The sequence below is a fragment of the Amblyomma mixtum genome, chromosome 9 (genome assembly GCF_055824585.1).
Source record: "Amblyomma mixtum isolate Tamu chromosome 9, ASM5582458v1, whole genome shotgun sequence".
In the NCBI taxonomy this organism is placed as follows: domain Eukaryota; kingdom Metazoa; phylum Arthropoda; class Arachnida; order Ixodida; family Ixodidae; genus Amblyomma; species Amblyomma mixtum.
The window spans coordinates 93,244,111-93,268,811 of NC_143020.1; the positions used below are offsets into that span (position 1 = coordinate 93,244,111).

Genomic DNA, 24,701 nt, shown 5'->3' on the forward strand with positions numbered 1-24,701 from the left:
CTTTTCTTAACTAAAATCTCGGGCTCGAACAACCGACCCTTCCTTCCGTCTCCTGGTAAGGTCTACGTGTTGCCTTGACAGCGAACAAAAAACTTAAACGTGTCGGCGTTTGCTTAGTTCATACTCGTTGCCTTTTCTTTATCTTAGTCACCCAGCACATCCTGACACGTGGGCGGGAAATTGGACAACCCGGAAACAGTTAGACATGCCATAAGGGGTAGAAAAAACCGAGACGACTCACAAAGAACAGATACACTTACCACAGTGCCTGTGATGTGTCGATTTCTTCTTTGTCCGTCATCTTAGGTTTGCGCTACCGCTCCTGTAATTGAATCTGACGCGCGCGCACAATCTAGCACTTTATTTCTTTAAACTAAGGGTAATGACCTGCTTATTCTTACTCCGAGTACGCATGTATATTTTAGACAACGCACAAATCAGCGCTGTCAGGTCGTCTAGCCCGAAAAAAAGCAAAAGCAGAAGTGCGTGTAAGTTAGCGCAATTAATTCAAATGCAAACAAAAATTTTGGTGGTCTAAAGTAGGCAGGAACCTCACCGGAGGCGTTTTGTCTTCGTTTCCTCTATTTCCATTGTTGCCATCCTCAAATGTGCTTTCTTGGGCGCTGCCATTTTGGCACTGGACCTTGGTGGCATTGGATAGTGTGACATGATCACATACAGGCCATGCAAGGGAAAGTCCAAAATGCACAGGGCATATTTCAGTGTTCCTTTTTTAAACTGGGATATGTGTTATAAAAAAAAAACAGATAAGGAATGTTGTATAATAAACGGTAAGCCTGTTACAAAAGTCCGGTGCCGTCACATTTTAGGCGACCAAGCAGCAATCAAAGATGCATATAATGTTTTGAAGCGAAAAGCTTCACTACCCGCACCAAAGCCGCGCTTCACGTGAGCCGTCGGAGCCAAGATTCGTCACAGCTGCGCATGCACGAAACCGAGCAATGTCACGCGCTGCGCAGGTGGCTGCAGCCGGCGCCGCGCCGACACCGCCGCCTGACCGGTTGACGCAGCCGCGCGCTACTGCGCACGTGCGCCGCCTCCTCACCCCGCCTCTACTACTGCGCGCTGGCCTCCTCGCCACCGTTTGGCCTTGATTTGCAGCCGCGTGTTTACCAGTTACTGCGCATGCGCAAGAAGGGTTATGTGACACGCTTGCCTACACCGTTATCGTGGTGCTCCCAGTGCACTGTGCGCGAACTGTGACAGCCATGACGGCAAACAAAGCATCAATGCAGCTTTTCGCTTGTATATCCAGGCTTCACAAGAGCTAAGCCACTGCCAATTTTTTTTTTTTTTGTAAAGCATGTGCAGATGTACACGTTAGTGATAAATACGCCTGTTTTCCTCGGAAAACACACCTGGCAGAGCAAGAGTGCCCTAACAGTGCTGCTTCGCACTACAATAAAATTGCGTTACAGTGAACTCTACATACACATCCCGACAGGATGCAGCCAAAGAATGAAGCCGGTGCTAGAGCATTTGCAGGTATAATGGTAAAAATAAGCTAACGTGAGTGTTTGTGTCAGCGAAGTGCAGAGGTGCCTGACCTCTTTGGCTAAGTACAATAGATGCAGCACATGAAGTGCCAAGTTTCGATATATATATATATATATATATTCGCGTCATACTGGACGCTAGTGCACTTTGCGGTGGAAACTACGAGCTACTGACATGGGGTTTTCTTTGCGTGCTGTTACTCGGTTCGCCTTGTTGTCCGCCCTTGCTACGAATTGGTTCAGCGTCGCCGAAGATGAACTGCTGAGACAGGCTCGCCTAACACCGGTAAGAAAAGGCTTCGCAGCGAAATTACCCGATACAGAGACTCCAATGCAAGGCAATGTTTCGACAGCAAGCATTCATGGATACTGCATTTATTCATTCATGCATTCATACATATGGAGGCTACACTTAGACATCAAAGCATCTCTCTACCACTTCTCCTTTGCAAGACTTCACATGAAAGCGTAATTTTTATAGTTGCGTCCGCCCCGATTGTTCGATGTTGCTTTTCCAGTACTGTGGGGCAGCCGCGGTGGCTCAGTGATTTATGGCGCTCGGCTGCTGACCCGAGAGACGGGGGTTCGACTCAAGCTGCGGCGATCGAATTTCGTTGGAGGAGAAATTGTAGAGGCTCCTGTACTGCGCTATGTCAGTGCACGTTAGAGAACCCCAGGTGGTCGAAATTTCCGGAGCCCTTTACTACGGCGTCCCTCATATAGCCTGAGTGTCTTTGGGACGTTAAACCCACATATACCATAAGCCAGTACGTTGTCTCTTAAAGACTATTGCCTTGTGTACATATAAAGTTCGAGATTTAGGCGGTTTTCAGAACCAACTGTTTTAAGCTGCAAAATATATGCTGATAATTATTAAAAATCGAGGTCACGTGACATTCTTATGAAATCCTGATCTCATAAAGATGAAACTTTTGTGTTCCAAAGGATAGTCCGCGGGTCTGCCCGGTACTTAGCAGATATTCTGTATCCACGTCAGTGTCGACATTCAGTAAATGCCTGAGGGTTGACTGCTCGCTTGGGGTTCATGATAAATTTCTCGTGCTCTGCCACAATGAAGTTGTTTCCAGCGCAAATTGAGCTAGAAAGTGAAAGCAGCTGTTTGTCTGTGCAGAAGAAATTGAGAACGAAAAAGCACTACTGTAATAAAAGATGTACTTGAAATATAGCTGTCTTCGGAGGGAGTCGAGTTTTAATAGATCTCGCCCTCTGTTGGAACTGAAACCCGACCCCAAGTATTCTCATAGCGAATAGATGCTTTTCATATTAGGACTGCTCGCTGGAATGCTAGCCAGATTGTATTGTGGTTGTATCCGAGTTTTCATTCAATATCTTAAATTAGTGCTTAAAATAGTTGTGCAAGCCGAGTATATAGTAAACCAGAGAGAAACTTTGTCGGTTCCTAGCAATTGTGACTGAAACCATGTAGCTGCCTTCAAGGGGTGAAACCATTGAAAAGTTCGACATTAATAACAAAATTACTGCCATTAGTGCAGTCACATGCCGTAAACTCGCGTTATTTTTCGCGCTATATAGGTCACTGGGAAAGGCTTCTGAACAACTAATTTTCTCTTGTATTGATAGTGATTACAATTTTTTTTCGAATTGTGAGCACAGCATACCCATAAATGCTGTCGTGCTTGCTTTCTGCGCTTGATATATATTCTATTTGTAATCTGAGGCACCCTTTTGCTTCCATCTTGTGATGCCTGCAAAGCTGCTCTGCACATATAGTTTCACGACAAGGTTTAATACTGAAAAAAAGCTTAAATAATCACTATCCATGAACAATATGGGCCAAAAGTGTATGCAGCCTATGAGGCTGTTGCGATAAAATCAGGTCAGTATTTTTTGCCCGCTATTCTATCTGCATAAAATGTCAATGCATCCGATGCAAACACTAAGGACACATAAATCAACCAGCGCATGTTTTCTTTTTTCCAATTTCAATTCAGTGTGAACTGGTGCGCGACTTCGGCTACCCCTGTGAGGTCTACCACGCAACCGCAGAGGACGGCTACATTATAGAAGTGGACAGGGTTCCCAACGGAAGAAATGGATCTACGCAACAGAACGGAACGACCGCTCATCCCGTTCTATTCGTGCCTTCGTTAGCGGGCGCCTCGGACATCTGGATTCTCAACTACCCTTCGCAGTCACCTGGCAAGCGCATGCACAGTATCTCTCCGCGACGACCGCTGCATAACCGTATCAGAAGTTTAGAGAACCTTTATAAAATGTCGAGATCAATAACACACTTAAGGAAATGATGCAATATTAGCTGATATCAAGGAACTGTTCGTTTTAAAGTAATTTAACGAAAGGAAGTAGCACACACATGAACTCATTGTCGAAAGACCTCCTTTTTTTTATAAACATAGACTGAATGGTCCTGATTTTATGTTTCTTAAACTGATTATTCGATTTTTTTTAACTTTAAATCATCTAAGTTTTGAATCGACTGCCACATATTGAATTTATTACATATGCAGTTGTGTGTATTACTCTTCACTTCTGGGTCCAATTTTTGGAGAAAAGAAATTCAGGGGGCACTTTGTTGACCTAAAGTGCAGTGAGGCGAAAGCATTTAGCGTGGTGTTGTTGCTTTTGTCACTGATGTGTGGTTAAGATGTTGATTAAGTACACAATTGTTTGTGAATCTCAAATGCTGGAGGCACTGGAGGGCGTTTGGGAGGCATCCGTCTGATTCGCCGCCTTTCTGCAAACACTCTCCAGTGTCCTAGACAAGGAGAACTATATATGCGCTGGAAGGAAGTAGCGTAGCCATTAGGACGCTCGGCTGCGGAGCGGAAGAATGGTGGTTCGAATCCCATCGTGCAAAAAGACCTTTTATTGCGTAAGCAATACTGCGCCAGGTTTCGAGCCGTCGAGTAGCTCCCTGCGGTGGCCGCGGTCAAACAGATGGAGCGCCGTTGCCATAGCAACCGTTCCAGCCGCGCGCCACCAGGCGGCAGGACCGTCGCAGCGCCGCCGCCGCAGGCGCACGGCTAGTCGCGCGCTCTCGACGCATTTCTCGGAATGTGGAGAGAGGCAACGGGGAATAAATGCACGCGTTCGCCTCGGACAAACAGTTGCTGCTTGCTAACGCAACTTGCCCGGTTTAACCAGAGCTAAACCTCCGCGAATTTTTTGCTGGTCTTACTATAGAGAGAGAGAGAGAGGCCATGGAGAGCGCGCGGCAGCGGCGGCGAACACGGCACGCTAACTGTGCGCCGCTAGTGCGCATGCGCACCTGGCGAGCGCGGCGACGGCCTCTCTGAATCATCCGCGCAGCGATGGCGGTGGCGCGTCAGCTGTGCGCCGTGTGACGTCACTGCTCTTCACGCATGCGCAGTATGGCCTTTCCTCGGCTCCGCGAAATGGCTCGGCGACTACGTAGTGTTGCTTTCGCATCAATATACTTCTTTTCCACAAACATAGTCGGGTCTGGTTGCTCTGCACAATTCATCAAGTGGTGTAATCAATTTGTCTAACGATCTTTGCCGCGGCATTTTTTTGTTCTATTTGTGATTTAGTTATTACTGTAATCTCCAATCAGATTCGGTTTCTTCAGTGAAGCCGGGCCGGTGAAAAAGCGGCGAATGCAATATAAGGGCAGTCTATTGGAGCAGTGCCATATGCGCAGGGATAACAATGCTGCGGAGGTAAACTCACTCCTGCCTTTTCCTGCCTGAGGAACCATCATGGTGACCTACCAAGGGGAAAATATAGAAAGTTCGTGCTAAATATTGATGCGCTGGTCCTAAATATTCTGGTGGCCGTCAAAATTCACGGCCGTGGGCTGCCCCGGCAAAGCAGCAATTGCATTCAAGCTTCTTCTGCGTGTTCGCTAGGCGCGATTCTGATTGGTGGCGCCCAATCTAAGTACCGAGTGAGTGAAATGGGCGAGTTAAACGCGTTTTCGTCTGATCTTTTCATTTCGAATTTTCAAAGTGCGATAACTTTCATTTGGAAGCTCCGATTTCAATAATTCTTTTTGCACTGGTCTCAGGAACGCATGATAAATCAATTTCATGATATCAATCGGTACCAGGGAAAACATCGCAGTGCCCCTTTAAGGTTGGAAGCTACGACCAAAGAGCCAAAAATCCACGCTTTTCATATAAAGAGCATGCCGCTGACTAAAAGGATAACGCCCGGGGCTCTGGCTTGCTCCTTATAGTTCGCGCACTTTCGATGAATAATTTCACATTCGCTGAGCATGGCTTTTAAGACGCGAGATAAGAAGACATGTATTAGGTAATCGAATAGTTCAAGAGGCACAGAGTGACGAAGCACGAAACACCGCAATATGAAGAAGGGCCCCGCATCACGTGATATAGCACCCAGGAGCCGCGTGTTTCTAGACGCCTGAATTGAACAAAAGCGACGACGGCTAAGTGGTTGCCGGAGGGAGTGTACGGAAATGAACGGTATAAATCAACGCCGAAGCAGTCGACCAGTGGGGCCGGGCTACGTAGCAGCTGCTGCTTTCCATGCAGCACCTGTAGGAGTTAGGAGGGTAGAAGTGTAGGCCAGTCGGTGAGACATGAAGGAGCTAGACACCGCAGCGGGCACGGGGCAGAGAAAGAAGACGACACAGGGCGGTGCACTGTGCACACTGATCCTCGGGGGCCAAGGAACACATAAAAGAGCTTACGTCTGCGGACACATAACCGCTGTCTCGTGTCTGCCGCGGTGTCTAGCTCCTTCATGTCTCACCAACTGGCCTACACTTCTACCCTCCTAAGTTATGTGTCCCCAGACGTAGGCTCTTTTATGTGTTCCTTGGCCCCCGAGGATCAGTGTGCACTGTGTACCGCCCTGTGTCGTCTTCTTTCTCTGTCCCGTGTCCGCTGCGGTGTCTAGCTCCTTCATGTCTCACCTGTAAGAGTGTTTTTCGAAGTTCTGAATTGAAGTACGAGCGCATTCATTTGAGGATAAAGATATCCATGCCGACAAAGTTTATATGGCAGCTGGATTAGTGTGCACTTTTTGTGTACACCGTATAGTATCATGGGGGTTACCGATAGGCAAAGCTGGCCGTTGTGTTGCAGGATTATTTTAGAAATTGTACCCCTGGTGTTGATCCTAAAATGTTTCGCAATTTTTAGAAATCGACTTACTGAGTTGGACGAGTGATTTTTTTTTTGTCACAACATTCTAAGTGGTGTAGCGCAGCCGAATACAGCAAATACGAGGTAATTTTCGGGCTGGTTAAGCAATATTGAGTAGTTGACTTTTTAACTATTACAGTTAGTGTCTTTATTTATTCAGAGGCGAGTAACTCACCATAAGCAATATCCATACCAGCTTTTAGAATTTCGAAAATGGAGTTAGCCTCAGTGCAGTGGGGCAAGAAATTGTGCCTAGATGGCGCCAAAATACATGCGCTTTCGAAAAGCTTGTAGGCAAAGAAATAACTGTAGTGCACGTAACTCCGCCAGATAGCCAAGATATGTTGAGCTACAGCAATTAAGAAAACTAACAGAATTTGTTAAAAGTTAAATATTCAGAATCAGTTAACCGGCCTACCAGCTCTGATTCCCTACACCACTGACAATGTTGTGCCCTAAAAAGAGCTTTTCAACTCAAAAAGAATTTTTTTCGAAGGTGCATAAATCAGGTGACACAGCCTGTATTTACGATGGTGCTTTATCTCGGAACCCACTCAAGTACACCCTTGAACCCGTAGATCCATAGAACGTTAGAAAAAAAAGCATGTTTGCGCCCAATTGCTCAAGCACGCCATATGTTCCGCAGTCTCAGGAGGGTAATAAGATGAGAGAGCTCTGTATTCTTATTGTGGACAAGTAAATACTTTATTGTAAGCTCATCCAGTGGAAGGTGGTTTTTTTTTTAACCGACAATTCAGTCAGGATTTTCCAGACGAAGACATCTCCCTAAGTAGGCAAAAAATGTTCGGCGGTTGGAGGTTTTTCGCACACAAAATAATTATTCCCAATAACCGAACACTGCCTTTCGTAAAGTCATGCTTTATTTACACAGTCCCTGGGACAGACCTCTTAAGAAAAACCCACTAGTGATTAGTAACTCGGAATTTCTACTTCGTAGGGGTACGCTGCAAAAACACAGCAGCACAGAACAAAACACTAGAACTACTTTTCAGTGGCTGAGTTCTTATCAGGAAGTTTGTCCAATTTCTAGAATTTTTGGGATCTGTCAAATATGTGGACATATATTTGTTAAAATGGGAGGAACGCTCTATCTAACAACCTCATCTTTCTTCTTCACCGCCAACAATTTGCAGTTACATGCTGATCTAAGGTGGCAAACCTTGCTACACCATATGGCACACTAAGTTCATTCGCAACCCGCATATTTGTCGCTATTTCTTCCCGAACCTAACCCTCCTGAAAGGCGATCCGGGTCGTTGGAAGCGGCTCTTTCACTAGGTCGCACATATTTTAAGCTATAATTGCAAGGTTGTCCTGTCACACGAAGCCTTCCTGTACCCTCTGCCACCACCCCAAAGCCACTCTCGACCATATTCTATTTCTCTGCCCGGCGGATCCTACAACGCGGCGCCTTGAGCACCTTACCACTTGGGAGGCTTGGGAGACCCCACTGCGCTCCGAGTACCCGGCCAAGCAAACCATCGTCACATGCTGGGTTGACAGCGTCATGAACCTCCGGGACATGAACGTTTGAGTTCAGTGGGGCCGTGTGGGGGCCCAAGGACCGATGTGTCCAAAACTCCCTTGTTCCAAATAAAGTTTTCATCATCATCATCATCATCATCACTCAAGTATTGCTTTTACTCTTGCGCAACATTATCCCCTTATACAGTCATTGTTTTAAAATCCACCAATATTCTTTGCAGGTTTCTTGGTCGCCGACGCCGGCTTCGAAGTCTGGTTGATGCACTCTAGAGAGGCGGACAGGTACACCAACCACACAACGCTCTCGAAAACTGATCCGAAGTATGCGAAGTGGAGGTAAGCCACGCACTTCGTTCCAAGTGCACCTCTTCTCCATGTTGAGTTGTTTGTTCCGACAGTCAAGGAACACCTTTTTAGGCGTGCATTGTTTTTAGCTCCCGCCCCCTGCAAACTAGGGCGAACAGCGTCCTGGAAGCTTGGCAAACTTAAAGCGCAACTCAACCGAAAACTGCCCAGTTTCTTGTGAGATCGATCTCAAGCAAAATGTAAAATCCTTTATTCTATGCGTAAAAATCGACTCCTGCTGGTGGCGGCGCCAACAGTAGTGCCCCGTTTTCTGATACCATGGACCATTCGGCCATTCCCTTTCTTTCTTTCTTTCTTTCTTTCTTTCTTTCTTTCTTTCTTTCTTTCTTTCTTTCTTTCTTTCTTTCTTTCTTTCTTTCTTTCTTTCTTTCTTTCTTTCTTTCTTTCTTTCTTTCTTTCTTTCCTTCTTTCTTTCTTTCTTTCTTTCTTTCTTTCCTTCTTTCTTTCTTCCTTTCTTTCTCTCTATCTTTCTTTCTTTCTTTCTTTCTTTCCTTCTTTCTTCCTTTCTTTCTTTCTTTCTTTCCTTCTTTCTCTCTCTCTCTCTCTTTCTTTCTTTCTTTCTTCCTTTAGCGACAGTATTTCACGAAGCAAAATATGTGCTCTACCAATCGGAAAGATTAGCTTGTTTACACACAACTCGTAACATTATATACGATCCAAACGCAGAATGGCTCTTCGGCATACAGTTTTCCATGTACGTGATACACGTCGGTAGTTTGGTAATTCTGATCGTCAAATCTTGCAGTTTTTTAAACTCAGGTATGTGTCGCTGAGTGGCTAAGTGCACAGGAGAAAGTGACAAACCATTCGGCCATTACCGCAGCCTCTTGCGTGGCGTGCTGTAACTGCCAGCCTCGAGGTGGTTGTTGTTGTTGTTTTTGTTGCCTTGGTGGCATGGCACATACCCACGACAGGGAATAGGCCAGTGTTCAGTGAGGAGAGCAAGAAGGTAAATTGGGGCCAAGCTAATGGTTTAACTTTGATTTCCAAGCTAATGATGTCACTTTGGGCAAAAATTCAGAAGAATTGAAGTTGGAATCATAAATTAAAGAAAAAAATAAATAAAAATGAAAATTTGAAAAAATAAACTGAAGAAAAGATTAGGCAATTGTATCCAAGAAAAAAATGCTAAGAGATTTTGCAATGCAGAAATTTTGGACACCATGAGCAAGGGAATCTGCCTCGAGGTGAGGTTGTTGAAAGTTCTCGCCTTCGCTGTCGTTCAACCGTTCTTTCTGCTTCGTGAGTCTTTGCTAAGGAAGCTAAGAGTGTCCGAGCGCTATAGCGTGTAAACATCGAGAGGCACCAAGCGTGCTACCCAAGATTAAAAAAAAGTGTTCGAATGCCGGTAAACGTAACCCAGAGAAAGGGACGAAGGAAAGCGAGTGCTCTACGTAGCTAAAAAAAAGTGGCTGATTGCTGAGGTTCCATAATCCGATAAAGGAGCCAGGGAGACCATGAGCACTTTCCAGCTGAAAGAAAGCAAGCAGGGGAAAGCAGAGGGTACATTCAGGAGACAAAAGAAAGTCCCGACCGCCAAATGCGGATGCCCCATTTCTTAGTCGTCCAAGAAAAACGCATGGCCTTGTTGCAATGGATTTCCTGCTCACATCTACACTCGGCGACGAGGCAATGTATGATTTTTTTTTCACTCCGCTTGGCACTGAAGTTTATTGCCAGTGCCCACACAAAACAAGGGTAGTGTACTTGCACCGCGTAGACACAGATCGCTCAACTAAAGACGGTGTCAGACACGTCAAAATTGAACGGAACCAGGCTCTCTTACCTGACTACGCTGGCCAAGAATGTATGATGCTTCTTCGAAGCTCAGGAGAAAACAATTTTTCGACTTAAGAGAGGGCAACTGGAATAGGGGGTAGAAGAACGAGCTGGATGATCTATGCAAAAACGTTACGAATTCCGCAAGGTAGGTCGGGAGTGTGGAGAAGAGGAATTCTGAGAAATGCGCAGTCGGTCCGATCAACTTTTTATCGGTTGTCGGTGTGCAAGCTGCTCTTCCAGATGGCGCATTATGCTTGATGCGCACACAAGGTGCCCCGTTCGTGGACATTGATCTCACGGTGTCAATGTACATAACAGGAGAACTAAACCGGAAACAGTATTGTAAGGTGCGGTTTCGTGTTTATTTCATTTATTTCACTTATTAATGCCCTGAAGGCCATTTGGTATTACAAAAGGTAGTTAGGAAACGGAAACACATTAAACAAAAGAAATAAAGGAAACTTTATTTCTTTGTAGCCGTATGGCTGCGCTCGGGTGGATGCCAATGAGTAATTACTCCCTTATTACAAATCTACTCCACCTTGGGGGATTCCCCTAAACATTTGACCAACACTGTTCCCACTTCGAGTTATTGATCAATTCGCTCTCGCCCTACCATAAGCTTGCCGTCCCGGTTAGCTCAATTGGTAGAGCGACTGCTCCGGTGAAGCGGTGGTCCCGGGTTCCAACCCCGGACCAGGACGAATTTTTCTTTAACTGCGAAGTTTGTGAGAAAGCTGTATAGTTTTCCTTTGTAGCCGTATGGCTGCGCTCGGGTGGATGCCAATGAGTAATTACTCCCTTATTACAAATCTACTCCACCTTGGGGGATTCCCCTAAACATTTGGCCTAAAAAACTAGTTGATGGCTCCCAATCATAAAATACTAGCTAGTGCCTTTTAAATCATTGATGGCCTTCAATGGCGGCGATAGGTCCGGGAAGGCGGTTCCAGTCCTGTGATGTCCATGGAATAAAACTTTTGCGATAGGAATCAGTGCGAAATGTAATAATTCCCGCTTCGCGAGATTGGTCAACGAGGGCAGAACGAAAGGATGGATTAGAGATTAGTTCTTCGCGAAGTTGAGTGTTATAGCCCTCGGCCAGATTTTGAAACCTTAGAATTTACTGCCGTTGGTGTGCTGGAGTGTCAGAGTCGAAGCTATGTTTATTCAACCTCTGCCTTAAGAGATTCTACGTTGCTAATAAAAATATTCACTTGAGGCTGGAATCCATGAGAGCTCGCAAATTAATTGCAATACGTTTACTGCAGCTTCGACGAGATCGGGCGCTATGACGTGGCAGCAAGCATCGACCTTGTTCGCAACGTCACCGGTGCCCCGAAGGTGACGCTGCTCGCCGTGTCCCAGGGTGTGCCCGCCATTCTATCGCTGCTCTCCTCTCGTCCTGAGTATAACGACAAAGTGCGTCTCAATCCCGATCTTTCCTGCTTCTTTCAAATATGCTGACAACTGAATGTTGAGATTGCACAAAAGGAGCTGAGACTCTGCCCGAAAAACAGATTGTCATGAACTGAATCATATCAAGTAATATTATTCGCGTTGTTCAGGGCATGCTTCACAATCTTTCATTTCTTCCCGCATTCTTTTTGTTAACATAACCATTTCACCGTATTGCCGCTTAAAGAAAGGACCAGAGTAAACTTTACTACTTCAGGGAAATGGAGGGTTAACTCTTGCACTTTTGTATAGCTGTTCTTTGTTGGTGCATTCTTTTATTACGTTCGAAGTGAACAACGCAAATATTTGTGTTAGCAAGCAGCGCGCTGCTCGGTACTCTTCCATAAAGCTTTCATGGGATATATAAGCCCATCTGATTCTTCGCGCCTTAACGCGCTCATCACCACACGTTAATGATACCTCCTTAATAGAGATTCATGAACATGACCATAGGTCGATTGGATACTCTCCAAGCGAAAGAAAACCAAAACGGCAAAAATTAACGGCGATTTGCAATGCTTTGTTCGAACCTTTGAATGCATACGCGTGTAGCCTTCTGATCACTAGACGTTGTTAACGGATACTGAGAGGCTCAGAAACAAACAAAAAAGCTGTTTGGTGAACCAAGGATGATTCGGACTTTTAATAACCCTGAAGAGCACTACGCTAACGCACTGCGATATTTGAAATATTTCATTAACGAAAAGATCAAATTTCTTTTGTGTGCAGGTTGACCTGTTTGTGGCATACGCACCTGTTGCGAACGTCAGCCACACGCGACCACCACTGTCGCTAGTGTTACCAATCGCCCCGGCAATTATTGTGAGTGATCACTTCTGTCGCGACGCACACTCCACGTATTCTAGAAAACTATGTGTGAGAGGTGGCACGAGGCGTAACAGAGCGCTAACAAGGGAGGGTTTGCGTTTTTGGCGCTAATTTTCTCTTTTTTTGGGGCGAAAGCTCCTCTTCCCGCGTAGAAACGTTGAAGATCATGTTACGGCGCAGATATAACCTTGAAACAGCCTGAATTAACACAACAGAAGAAAATTGTGGTATATGTGGGAATCGAACCCGAGAATTAGATATCCCAATTAAGCGAGTAGCGAAGTACGTTTCCGGTGAATTTCCTTCGTGCATGTCCTTAGGGTGCCTCGATGCGCGCACGCTCCGTTGAGGGTGAAGACAACTGCGTCGTCTGCTACGGCAGCCGCCATTCTCATGCCCACTTCAAAGGCGCGGGGCGCGCGCCAACAGGTTTTTTGCACTTGCCGCTGCAAAAGCGCGCTTGTCTTCGCGACCAAAAGAAAACACAACTGCGTTTCACGCCTTTTCTAATGAAGTGTCAACAGAATAGGCTTGTAAGGGACAACTGTCCAAATATTTTTAGATTTGGACGATCATTTCTCCCAGCACACGGCGACTCGGGTGATAGATTGGAAGGAGTTCATAGAGCGCACTACAAACTTAACTGCAGTATTAAAATAAATTAATAACAACAGCAATATCATAATCAGGTAGGTTGCATTCGATCACTCAATTGTGTAACTAATTAAGAACGCTCCAATTGCCTTATTCACATTTATTGTCAACCTCAGTATTGGAATGACAATTTTTTTTGAAGAAGAAAGATTAATGTGCTTTACGGACCTTGTCCTTAGTAATAAAAGCCAGCGCATTCGCCACACGTACACGAACCGAATATCTACTGGGCCGCGCATGCATGCATTGCGCACTGAAAACCCCAGATATCTCCAGGTATTTTTATGCGCGTGTAGTCGGCCATTCGAACTTGGCGGGACCACTGTAAATTGATCAAATGATGAGGAAAGTTATTAGTCGCAGTGAAAATACATCCGTTTATACTCGAATGGAATCGAAATTTTGGTGTCACTGATAGGTCAAACTAATGAGAGTCGACTGCGTTAGTATATAATTCAACGCACACTGAAGACAGTGTTTTAAAGACAAAGTAAGAATCTATTGCCGCGATCAGAGGTTAGTTGAAACGAAACAATCATTAATAGTGTTTATGACCATGAAAAATGTTTATTTGCCCTGAAAAAAAATATTTCAGGGTACTTTGAAGGCATGTCTGCACAATCATCCTTGTCTTCAAAACCTGGAGTCAATGCAAAACAAACAATGCAATTTAGGATACTTATTAGGTGTAAAAATAGTAACTCTGCTAATGCTAGCAGAATGGGTGCACTTCAATGTGGATAGCAGCTTAGGTTAAATTAACTCCTGCACATAATTGCTTGCGTGACCATTGAGACAAGCTTTCTGAAGGTGTCGGAGGAAGATGCGCCGTCTCAATCTTGCGTACCTGTCGGTCAGCGTTTTCCAGACTTCTTCGTCATGGCTTGCGCAGAGCTTCAAGCGCGGTCGGTATGCTTGCATGCAGCAGACCTTTCCTAGGTATGCTGTAAGTGAGCGGAGAGGTGACTCCATTGTCACTAGTTTGCCTGTGCACCATGAGTTTAATCCAACAAAGTGCTCCTCGTTGATTTTGAGCATATGTGCATCACATCATTACTGGGATAATTTAGGTTGTCACCCTCTGACACATATTCCTTCAGAGCAGTCAGAGGCGCATGTTCATCACTAGCACATCCCAGTAGGGCATTCTTGCATTACTGGCAGCTGACAAACGGCAAGATTCCTTTCAAAAGAAAGCCTCCTATGTAGTGAAGAATGCTGCACTCTCTTGTGGAGAGTTCTTCAATGAACAGAATTTCTGAGTCATTTATCTCCCCAGCTTCCGCTTCTGTCTTTTCTTTCTTTGCGTGGGAGAGAAGGTCTACCAGATATTCGCGGTCATCGAGATCGTAGCTCGTCGTCCGTGGGGTAAATAAAAACTGGCCCACGCTCACAAGCCTCAGAGCGCATTTCATGTCATACGCACTGGGTACAGGTTTTCTCAGTCGAACCACCGAAAAGAGGTTCTCGAGAAAATGCTGTAAGAGTCTGCTGGTAAGAAAAAAAATCGTACTCATTTCCCAGCCACACTTCTTGGAGGTGGTGATGCGCTGTGGCGCACAACAACCCGACATTTTTCGATGTGCGCCCGGTCAGCACCAAGAGAAAAGGCGACAAAGCGACCGCACGTGTTACGGCCGCCGCGCCGCCGCGAGAAAGGGCATGAAGATGGCCGCCGGTGGACTGTCACGGCCGGCGAGGCGGCACTCGCCCTCCCAAAGGGTGACTTCACCCTATAGAGAGGGCGCGCGCGCATCGAGGCACCCTACATGGCCTTAGGGTGCCTCGATACCAGCGCCGCCGTCCAGGGTGGTGACACGCTTTGGCATGCGCCGCGCCGCCGTTTTCTCCGCGCTCGCCATCTTGGGGCAAGTCGCTCTTCGTGCCGCTGCTGGGGAGGGTTCGAAGCTGTGTTTTGCGCTGGATTCTGAGCTGATGAACTGCTTTAATTCACGAAAAATAGCATGCCAGGGTGTTGTGTTCCATTGTGTGCCGGCTCGGCGAAGAAAGGAGCGCGACGTTTTCTTTTTCCACGGGATGAGGGACGGAGAAAAATATGGGAAGCGAAAGTGAAGCGTGAGAACTGGAAGGCGAATGACAACGCGAAGATCTGCGAGGCAAGCCACAATGTCTGTGCTGTTTTTATGCATCATTAAAACTTCTTTTTTTGGCTAGTTTGTTCATATAGATAATGTAAAAAATTTAGCGCGAACATACACAGACCACGAGGAAGATGAGAGACACACACACACACAAGCGCTTGTGTTTGTGTACCGTCTTTCTCTTGGTCGTTGTCTGCGCTAAAGATTTTAGAACTTTTTCTAAATGTCGCTAGCAGTTATGTGCTTTCAGTAGGAATAACATTATACCACACCGCTCCGCCCATCCGCTTGTAAGCACAGACTTTGTGCGGTTTGAATATATGTTTTTGCCTTGTTCGCCAAACTCGCACTGTGCGCAACAAGAATTTTTGTGTGCCTTCAAAGCTGCAGCTCGATGCCTAGTTAGAAACGTGAGTACAGCACGTGTTGCATCGTATTGCCTGGCATTGGAAGTAGCGCGCTTTGTTTTTGAGGCGGAACATTTTGAATTACCAGTTATGTGAAGGCTTACAAGCTAAATATATGAATCATTGCGTCTTTTCACTTTCAGTGAGCTACACTCATTCCGTATCATTCACGGAGTGTCTCACGATGATCTTTACTCTCTCGCGATCGCACATTTTTTTTGTTCAGAGCCGCGGTGAAAACACGTGAAGCAGGTGGAGCCCGGTATTTGTCGAAGGAATGCGCCATTGTACTCTTTCAACAGCTGCCCTTTACACTCGATCTTGCGAGGCTTCCGGTTCACGCAGATTAAGGAGCATTCCACTCTCTCTTTTTCAAAAAAGAATATAATAGAGGCTGACGGGTGAACCTCCCACGTGCTACCTACCCACTTTTCTGGCCAGAGTAGGAAGTGAAAATGCAGTCTATGAACAGGGAGTTTTGGTTGCAAAAACCTGCCTACGAGTCAGCCGTCCTGGAATTTTGCAAGTGGTCTTTTCGCAAGTGCTAAATTCTGCGCAGCACAAATAATAAGCCCCTTCACCTTCCTTTTCTCAAATTATTCGCGGGAATAATTTTTCTAGGTATTTGCGATTCGCAACGAACGCAAACGTTAGGCCCTCGCGAAAATTAAGTCGGTTACAGTATATGGCTGGCAATCCGACAAGTCACGAAGAAACTTCTATTGTGAACTGGCCGTCGCTTTAAGAAAGCGGTCGCGAGGAAGCAAGGTGCCCGCGCAGTACAGAAGTTCATCCCGAATACAGCTCTTTCTTCTCCATGTAATGACACATCGCGAGGCGAAGTGCACCGTTGTCAAACGCGCAAATACCGGTCCGAGGTTAAGCCAAATTTAAGTGAAGTTAAATTTGCCCGTCCGACACCCGAATTAGTGCTGTCGCTTGGTTGGCGTCCACAGAAATACTTCGTGATCCTGTGCTTATAATATCGCACCGCTTCCTTAACGCTTTTTTATTATCTCATTTGTTTGCGTGCACACGACCAGAGGCGCGAAATGACAGTTTCATCGTCTCTCTCATTTTAGCGCCACTTCGAGGAAGATCAGTTTGAGAGAAACAGAATGGATGCACGAACTTGATTACTTTTGTATTTTGTAAATAGTGTACAAAGCTCTACCCTGTCCTTTCTCGCTGTCGCTCCCCTCTATACTTCTCCTCACTATCCTCTCCCTTTCCCTTTCGTTTCCGCCGGCTGCAGCTCGGGTGCTTAAGATATTAGATAGCAATTGCCGCGGCCGGCAACACTCTTTTTCTTCACTTTTTATTTTTTAAATAAACCACTACTACCACCACGGCGGCTCCTCAAGTCAACGGCTGTCCCGACGTTGTTTGATTTTAGACGTGTTTGCCCACATTCGGCTTGCTAGCCTAGTATCCGCATCAGATAATCTGAGGAGCACTAGAGCCTCGGATATGTTTGGGTACTGATGAATTAATTTCTTTCTTGCGCAAACAGCGCAGCCGAAGCGAAGAAAGCCGCCTGCACCGCGGCTTTTTCCTGGTAGTTCTACACCTGACGCCACAAAAGGCTCTTCGCCAACCCCTGAGACGCCACTTGACCAGGAAGAGACCCGAGCCGACTGCGATGCAAAATATTTTTGATATGCGCGGCTGACTAAAACGTCAACTAGTTGTTCATCTGCATCAACAGACGCAGTTAAAGCCTTTTGCATGTCATGCACCTTATAAACTCCGTCATGCTCTGGCAGTACAAAACGCATTGCTCTGTAAAGCATACACTGCAGTTAAAATAACCGCTTTGAGCATATGAGACGGCCAAAAAGTAAGTGCTGTCCTAGCTGCACAGTGGTCATTTGCTCTAAAAGCTGCGCTTGTAAGCACAGGCTAGCTCTTTTCTCATTTATATCACTAAGCAAAAAGTGCTCAGAACTGTGAGCATATATGAGAAACCTTATACAGCTCAGCCTGCTAGCGAAAGCACGTTCTAAAGAAGGATACCGGCCGACGCTCCGTAGGCCCGCATTTCAGCGCTTGCCCCAAGATGGCGCCCACGAAGGTCGTGTCTCCACCCTGTACGGCGCAGCGCTGGGCATCGAGGCACCCTAACATGGCCTGCAGTCGTAGCGCCATCAAGCGGCACCCACTGAAACTCCAACACGCAATGTACTGCGAATGTCCAGCAGATGGCATCCGTCTAGTGAATGCAGTGTGGCTCAGAAACCTATCTTCGAGTTACGAACTGAGATATTCATGAATAATTTAATTATGAGGGAGTAAGTTACAGATTTTCTACTTAAAGGAAGTAGCGAAGTTCTCCGGGACGCAATCATCGTTAAGACACAAAACCACGTCTAGTTGCCCGATACACCAAAGCTTTCGCTCTCTAACCAGATTGAAGAGTAGGCAAACCAGAGCTAATTATTGCAACGTGAACCGCCAACTACGAGCAAACCTCAAAACAAGTCTCGGTCACACACCACACACTCTGGCCGGTGAAAGTAGTCACGCATTCAATTCAAAGTAGACCGTTTGAGAAGAGCGGTGCTGCTATAAATGTGAAAATATTTTCAAACATCTCAGATAACGGTAAGCACTTGGTTGTTGTAGATAATTTAATTATAAACACTTTGTTATCTAAGATATCGCAGAACTCATTTGGTGATTTTAAATTATGAACAGAACTAATCAATCTCTCAGAAATTTGTTTTTGGCGTTCCTCAAAAACAACTCAAAACACATTCTTTATCTTTTTCTCATGTATCTAACTCCCTTCAACGTGAACATGAGGATACTTCTTGCAGAGCAGCTGAAGATAAACACAACCAACAAGGGTCCTTTTATGTTGGTTCAAAACGGAGTGTACCTTAGTGCGTTTGAGGACATTTCAGTGGGCCATATTTTTAATACGCCGAGAAGTTATTACCATGTTCGTGTCAAAGAGCAAAGTATTTTAGCTTTATCAAGTTATTATCGATTCACACAAGGTATCATTTGAACGATTACTAGCCCACAGAGTTGGAAGGGGAATGCAAAGAATTATGTGGGCAAATCCTTCCTAAGTGCAAGACGGCACCATGCCTAAAAGCTTTATTGCACGCGGAAAACGCTCAACGCGGAATTCAGGGCGTCTTCCAAAGGATTTATGCGCTGCAAAGTTTTTTTTCTCTGGCTATATTCGAACGTAGATTGCCACGAATACGTTATATTTAGCAGCCGGGTTACTGAAATAGCCCTAGTTCTCATTCTGTTTATGCTGCAATACCTATTATTGAATGTTAAAGTGTATGTCGTTGCGAGTTCTAGGAGTTCCACACGCGAAAGACCAAATACAGTTGGCAACCTTTGTGTCTACAGAATAGTAGGTCAGGCCTACCACTCACTGAGAAAGTAATCCTTATTACCTACAAGCAATCCAAAATTGCGGCTACATTTTGAAACAAATATACCATTACAGTTTCGCCCACTTTGTGTACTGATAATGTGGCGAACAATGCCAATGACCGCTCGGGTGACATGATTTACTATGTCTCGCAGGCCTTTGCCTACCCGTTTACTAGGTCAGGCTACCTCGGCGTAGATAAAGGGATGGCGGAGGTTATGTCAAGACTGTGTGCCTTGCTCAGCGGGCAGACCTGCTCCCTCGGTAATATTCTCAGCACCCTCAGCAGCCCGTATCAGCTGAACGAGGTAAGAATGGAAAAAAGAACGGAAACCTTACTTGTGGACACTGATTTCGAAGCCGCTTGCGCGAATGCCACGCTTGACCTTGCTGAGATTGGTCAATCCTCCTTCTCGAAACACTGGTGCTTAATTTCAGATCAGGATCGAAGTCAACGTATCCCTTTTCGTGCCACGTTAACTTCAAACATCAACCAACTGGCCCTTCAAAGAACACTTCTGAGACCAGGACCGAAGAAAGTTACCTGCAAAAACTGAATAGGCCTACTAATCGGCTTGATATGTGCGACCTTGTATGGGCTGCACTAGCGGTGTGTGCTAAATCTGGACTAAGCGGAAACTATAAAGAGCTTTTCGAGTGGCTAAGATGGGTGACTAAGATGCTGCCCCGAAGGATGAAAATTGACCTCTCGTTTCGTGTTTTTCTGGTCGATTTCTTGGATACCACCTGACACTGCTGAGTCGTGCTTTTCTTCACAAAATGTGAGAGAAATACAAGCAGACAGCAAGATTTTGTTTTATCCACTTCGTTTTTGATTGAGATTGCATATCATGTTTTTTTAAGAAACAGATGGGGCCTATTCATTTTACTAGCACAAAAGTGCCAAATTACTCACAGCGGCTGAAAGCCATGCATTAGCAACGTGTCAGTTAGCACGCCCTTTGTCTCGCACCGGAATTACTCCAAGTGAGTCTCAGCTCTCAATACATGTGTCGCCGGAGTCAAAAAGCATAACTTCGAGCATATCGTATTTTTCAGACACGAATTCCGATGTACTTAGGCCATACTCTATACGGAACCACCCTACAGAACGTCCGTCATTACTATCAGGTAAACATTCACACTTTCCATTAGAAACGAATACGTTGTAGGTTGAGAGATGCGCTTGGATGAATTTTTAAGGTCCAAATAGGAAACTTTGTGAATCGTAACAACCCAAAAATACTTTTTTTTCCGAATTTATGCACGGATTAGGAGTTGTAGATTTCATCAAATATTCTACATTGCTATAGTACACTCAATTCGAAATTGAATGTTCGAGCTCTTCGCTTTTAAAGCTCTGATATCATGGTGCACTAGAAGCAGAGTTTTTGCTACAATGTCCTCACTTTTTAACAGCAATACTACACTCAGAATTGCCCACGCACTGAAAGTAGAAAACGTGATTTCAGAACATCCAGATTATTTTCAATACAGACGCTCGCTTGGCTTAACGCAGATGAATTAGCTAACAGAAATATTTTTTGTCGCAAATAAATTAAGAAAATTAGGCGCATTTCGGAACGCCTGAAACATGAAAGTCCCGCTGGAATTCTCACGCACAGTTAATGAATAGCAAAACGTGAGTCGTTAAGTTGTGTATTCGAGTAGGAGCGCGGCATAGGGAACCTTAGGCTGCTTCGCCAAAAAGGTAAAATTATGGTGTCACTGGTATCGCTGCAATCCTTGAGGACATCTGGTAGCGGAAACCTCGGTTCCGCTTATAGAAACATGCTTTGAGATCAAAAACGAAAACCAGTGACATTTGTTTCATGTGTGGCAGTTCAATGAACATAGCCTTGCAGTCATGCTGAGCAGAACTTGCCACACAAAAGATGTTGCTGGAGATCGTTTCATATGTACACATCGACCGCCCGACGACGCTGTAATGTTAAACTACAAGCAGCCCAGTTCCAAAGACACTTGTCACAGCCTTCATGTTTGAGAAAGCTGAAATTATTGATTGAGACAAGCTCTCGAAGACACCCTGAACACTTGACACCCTGATACCCAAGACACCCTGAAAATGATCGTAAAACATCGGAACTTACAACGCACGTTATTAAAGACGTCAAAGGCGTGCTTTATAAGATCACACAATATCAGCTAGTTGATTTTCATGATTTTTTTTTACGGCCGCTTGAACGACAATGTCAGAGCATTTCTCCTAGTGCGACATGTGATTTCAGAAATGACGTCATTATACACTTGATATAGCTTAGAAGCACAACTGACGAAGGAAACGACAAATTTTACTTTTACAGATGTACCGGGCCAAGGATTTCGTCATGTATGACTACGGCAGAGAAGAGAATAGGCGGCGCTACAATCAGGTACCGGCTTCCATGTTTATATCTATGCAGATATTTTGATGAAGATATTTAATGGTGTCGTAATAAATTATCCTCGCCTAAGTAAAGCTTGTTTACTCGCCAAGAGCTATTCTACATGTCGCAACAGGATTTTTCTTCACCCTCCGCTTACCACCACCTCCTTAAGATTTTCTCTCACACTCATTGCAACAGCGATACCAATTTGTTGCATAAGGCGGATGTTTTATCTGGACAGCCTTACAGGAAAGCTCCGGTAAGCTTTGTAAGAAAATTAAAATGGTCGCCGCTTCACGTGGTTAAACTAAATGTGACTTACGTGCGCCAGCACCTTTGCCCTTCTTCAGCGTCGGTTATCTTTCTGCAGCTCTCTACAACCTTAAAAATTCGCGTAGCAACCTTAATCTTGTAGGAATCTCTTCTCTTTCCTCTTGCGATAAGTCAACTGAGCTGCCCGTTTCGATTTGAGCCGTCATTTTCTCTGTGCGGTTGCATATGAGGCCAGTTGTACTAGATATCTGACTGCCCTTTCCCCCAGTGACTTCATCCTTCGTCTCCTCTTTGTGCCCTCATCGGTCCCCGCATCACGTTTAGCAAGGTTCTACGGTTCTCATCGCTCAGTTTCGACTTACGACCTCGCTGTATCCAATGCATCAGCTGACTCACGTAGGCGCGCACTTATTTTTCTTCCTGTCCAACTCGTCGTGCATGTCGTCCGGCTTTGCAGTCATTGAAAGACGGGCTTCATTTACAATTCAATGATTCACAGTTTGCTGCACTTGACGTTGCTGTTGTTGTTGTTTACCTCAGAAAACATGGCGCATACCCACACGGGAAGATTGGCCAAGGTACAGTGGTGAAGGCCAAGGAAGTATTTGTGCGGGAAAAAAAAATCGTGAAGTCGCGAAGTAGAAAAAAATACATTAATAGTTGAAAAATTTAAATAATTAAACAAGTCGGAAGTAGAAAGAATAGAATAATATACAGTTTTTGGACACGCGGCAGAATTTTATATACCGTAAAGAAGAGAACCGACCAGCTGCAAAAATGTTGGCGCTCGCACCGAACGAGTAGAGAACACGGAGTCCTAACCAAGAACGAGGTACCTCCAAATGCTACTTTCTCTGAAATGCTAACCAACAGCAAGAGAGGAGAAAATGTTCTATTCTTTCAACTTCTTCACATGAGTCATAACGTTTCGCCAATGACTTCATCCTTCGCCTCTTCTTATTTGCATATTCATGTTCACACAACCGCGTTTTTTGTTCTTGTTCTTCACAATTTAACATTTGTTTGGTTTTATGGGGTTAACTTCCTAAAACGACTCAAGCTAGAAGAATGCCGTAGTGAAGGGCTTGGATAATTTTGACCGCATGGGGTTCTTTATCGTGAATTGCAATCGCATAGTACAATGAGCGCCAGCATTACGCCTCCGTCGAAAATGTGACCGCTGGGGTTGGGATCGAACCCGCGGCTTTCGGGTCAGCAGCCGAGCACCATAACTACTAAACCAGCGCAGCGGGTGTTTAACTTCATTTGTGCTCTACTCATGGCTGCGAACAACACCGGGCCTAAAACTACACATGCAGAAAGGGTGCCCTATGTGTAAGGGTACCGTAATTTTCGAACTATAGGCCATACCAGATGTATACTCCGCACGGGCAAATTTCGGCTAAAAATAAAGGTTTCTTCCTAGATAGTCCGCACCCGGTGTGTAGCCCGCAGGGATGGATATCGGGTGAAGAGTTTTTTTAGACGGTCAGCTAGCATATACACTGGGCAAGCAAGCATTTTATTGTCAAGAAGTACAACTGCGTGTTTTTTGAGAATGCATCGATTTCACCGCTCGCTCAAGTATAATCTGAAACACTTTCTGAGGAAAGCACATTAACTCGCTAAATCACTGCAAGGCATTCTCATCAACACCTGACCAAATAATATACGCCTGCACGCAGAAGACACGCGAAAGTTCTCGAGCCCTTTACGGGGACTTTTTAATGCCTGCAACCTCGTCTGTCACTCGCACCTGCTATACCATTTCAGAGATGGCTATTGGTTACATTCTTTCAGATGTCTGGTAGCTATAGCCGCGGCCAATAACCCAGGTAGCTCCGGTGGGTCAGTAAGCTCCACCCCCGAGGGTGGGGCCTGCGGGGGAGCGCCGACCTTCCAGCGTGTAAAAAGTGACGAGAGGAGAGGGTAAGACGCGAAGACGCTGAAATCCAAATTTTGACTACAGAGAACTGTGGTTCTATTAAGCACATTAAAAAGCTCTTGCTGTGTAATATTCGTGAAGAGGGATCCTTAATATCCTCATTAACATTATAAAATCCCTTTCACAGCCCCTTTAACTGTAGAAAGGTTATTAACCAACTAGTTTTTATACTACCACCGACAGGCTCCTGACAGCAATGAAAGACTTGTAGCCGGCCGTTGTTAATAGCGACCACTGTTTAAATAATTTCGAAAATGCGAATTCCCTCCCCGCTGTGACTGAACAAATTTGGCTAATTTTCGCACCATTCTAAAATTTACGCAAAATTAAAAAAAATACGCGAATAAAAAATTGTGAGGACACTTTAGCAACTAAAGTTTTGAGAGGCGAAAGCTGAGGACACTATGCTATGACGACTTCCGGTTAATGTGACGTCACACCATTCCCGTGGTTCCTAATTAATCTAGAGTCATCAAACCGGTCTTCTAGGTTTATTTTTCCGCCTCTATCTGGTGCAGCCGTTGGTTTTCTTCTACCTTTTTTAGTTCCCGTGTTACACACGTGTGACACACTGTGTTAACAGACGACAGTATGAGCGATTAAAAGTGTTCGCCTTAAAATGGTCAGAGTGCGTCAGAAAGCCTTTCGCAAATACTGACATTCGCGTGTTATCTGTGGAACTTGCGCAGACTACGCCCCCGGCCTACCCTCTGGAGCTCATCACAGCACCCGTGGCGCTCTTCTCATCAAAGGGCGACACGGTGGCAGACCCCACAGACGTGGCTCTACTGGCGTCTAGGCTAGGACCGAGAGTTGTTCTCAACTACGTGGTCCCCCAGAAAACATTCCGCCACTCAGACTTCGCGATCGGGTACAGGGCAAACGATATCCTGCACAATGTTGCCATCGACCTTATTCGGCAGTACGCCGGTTCGAGCCACTGA

At 45.4% G+C, this 24,701-nt stretch overlaps 1 protein-coding gene across 1 annotated transcript; it reads left to right on the top strand.

Annotated features, from left to right (window-relative positions):
* Nucleotides 1-1,692: 1,692 nt before the first annotated feature.
* Nucleotides 1,693-24,701, top strand: LOC149330148 (lipase lipl-1-like). The gene is made up of 9 exons (XM_089559748.1): nt 1,693-1,803; nt 3,491-3,698; nt 8,380-8,494; nt 11,578-11,728; nt 12,494-12,586; nt 19,308-19,460; nt 20,212-20,283; nt 21,477-21,545; nt 24,447-24,701. The coding sequence occupies exons 1-9, from the start codon at nt 1,693-1,695 to the stop codon at nt 24,699-24,701; spliced, it is 1,227 nt and encodes a 408-aa protein (XP_089415874.1).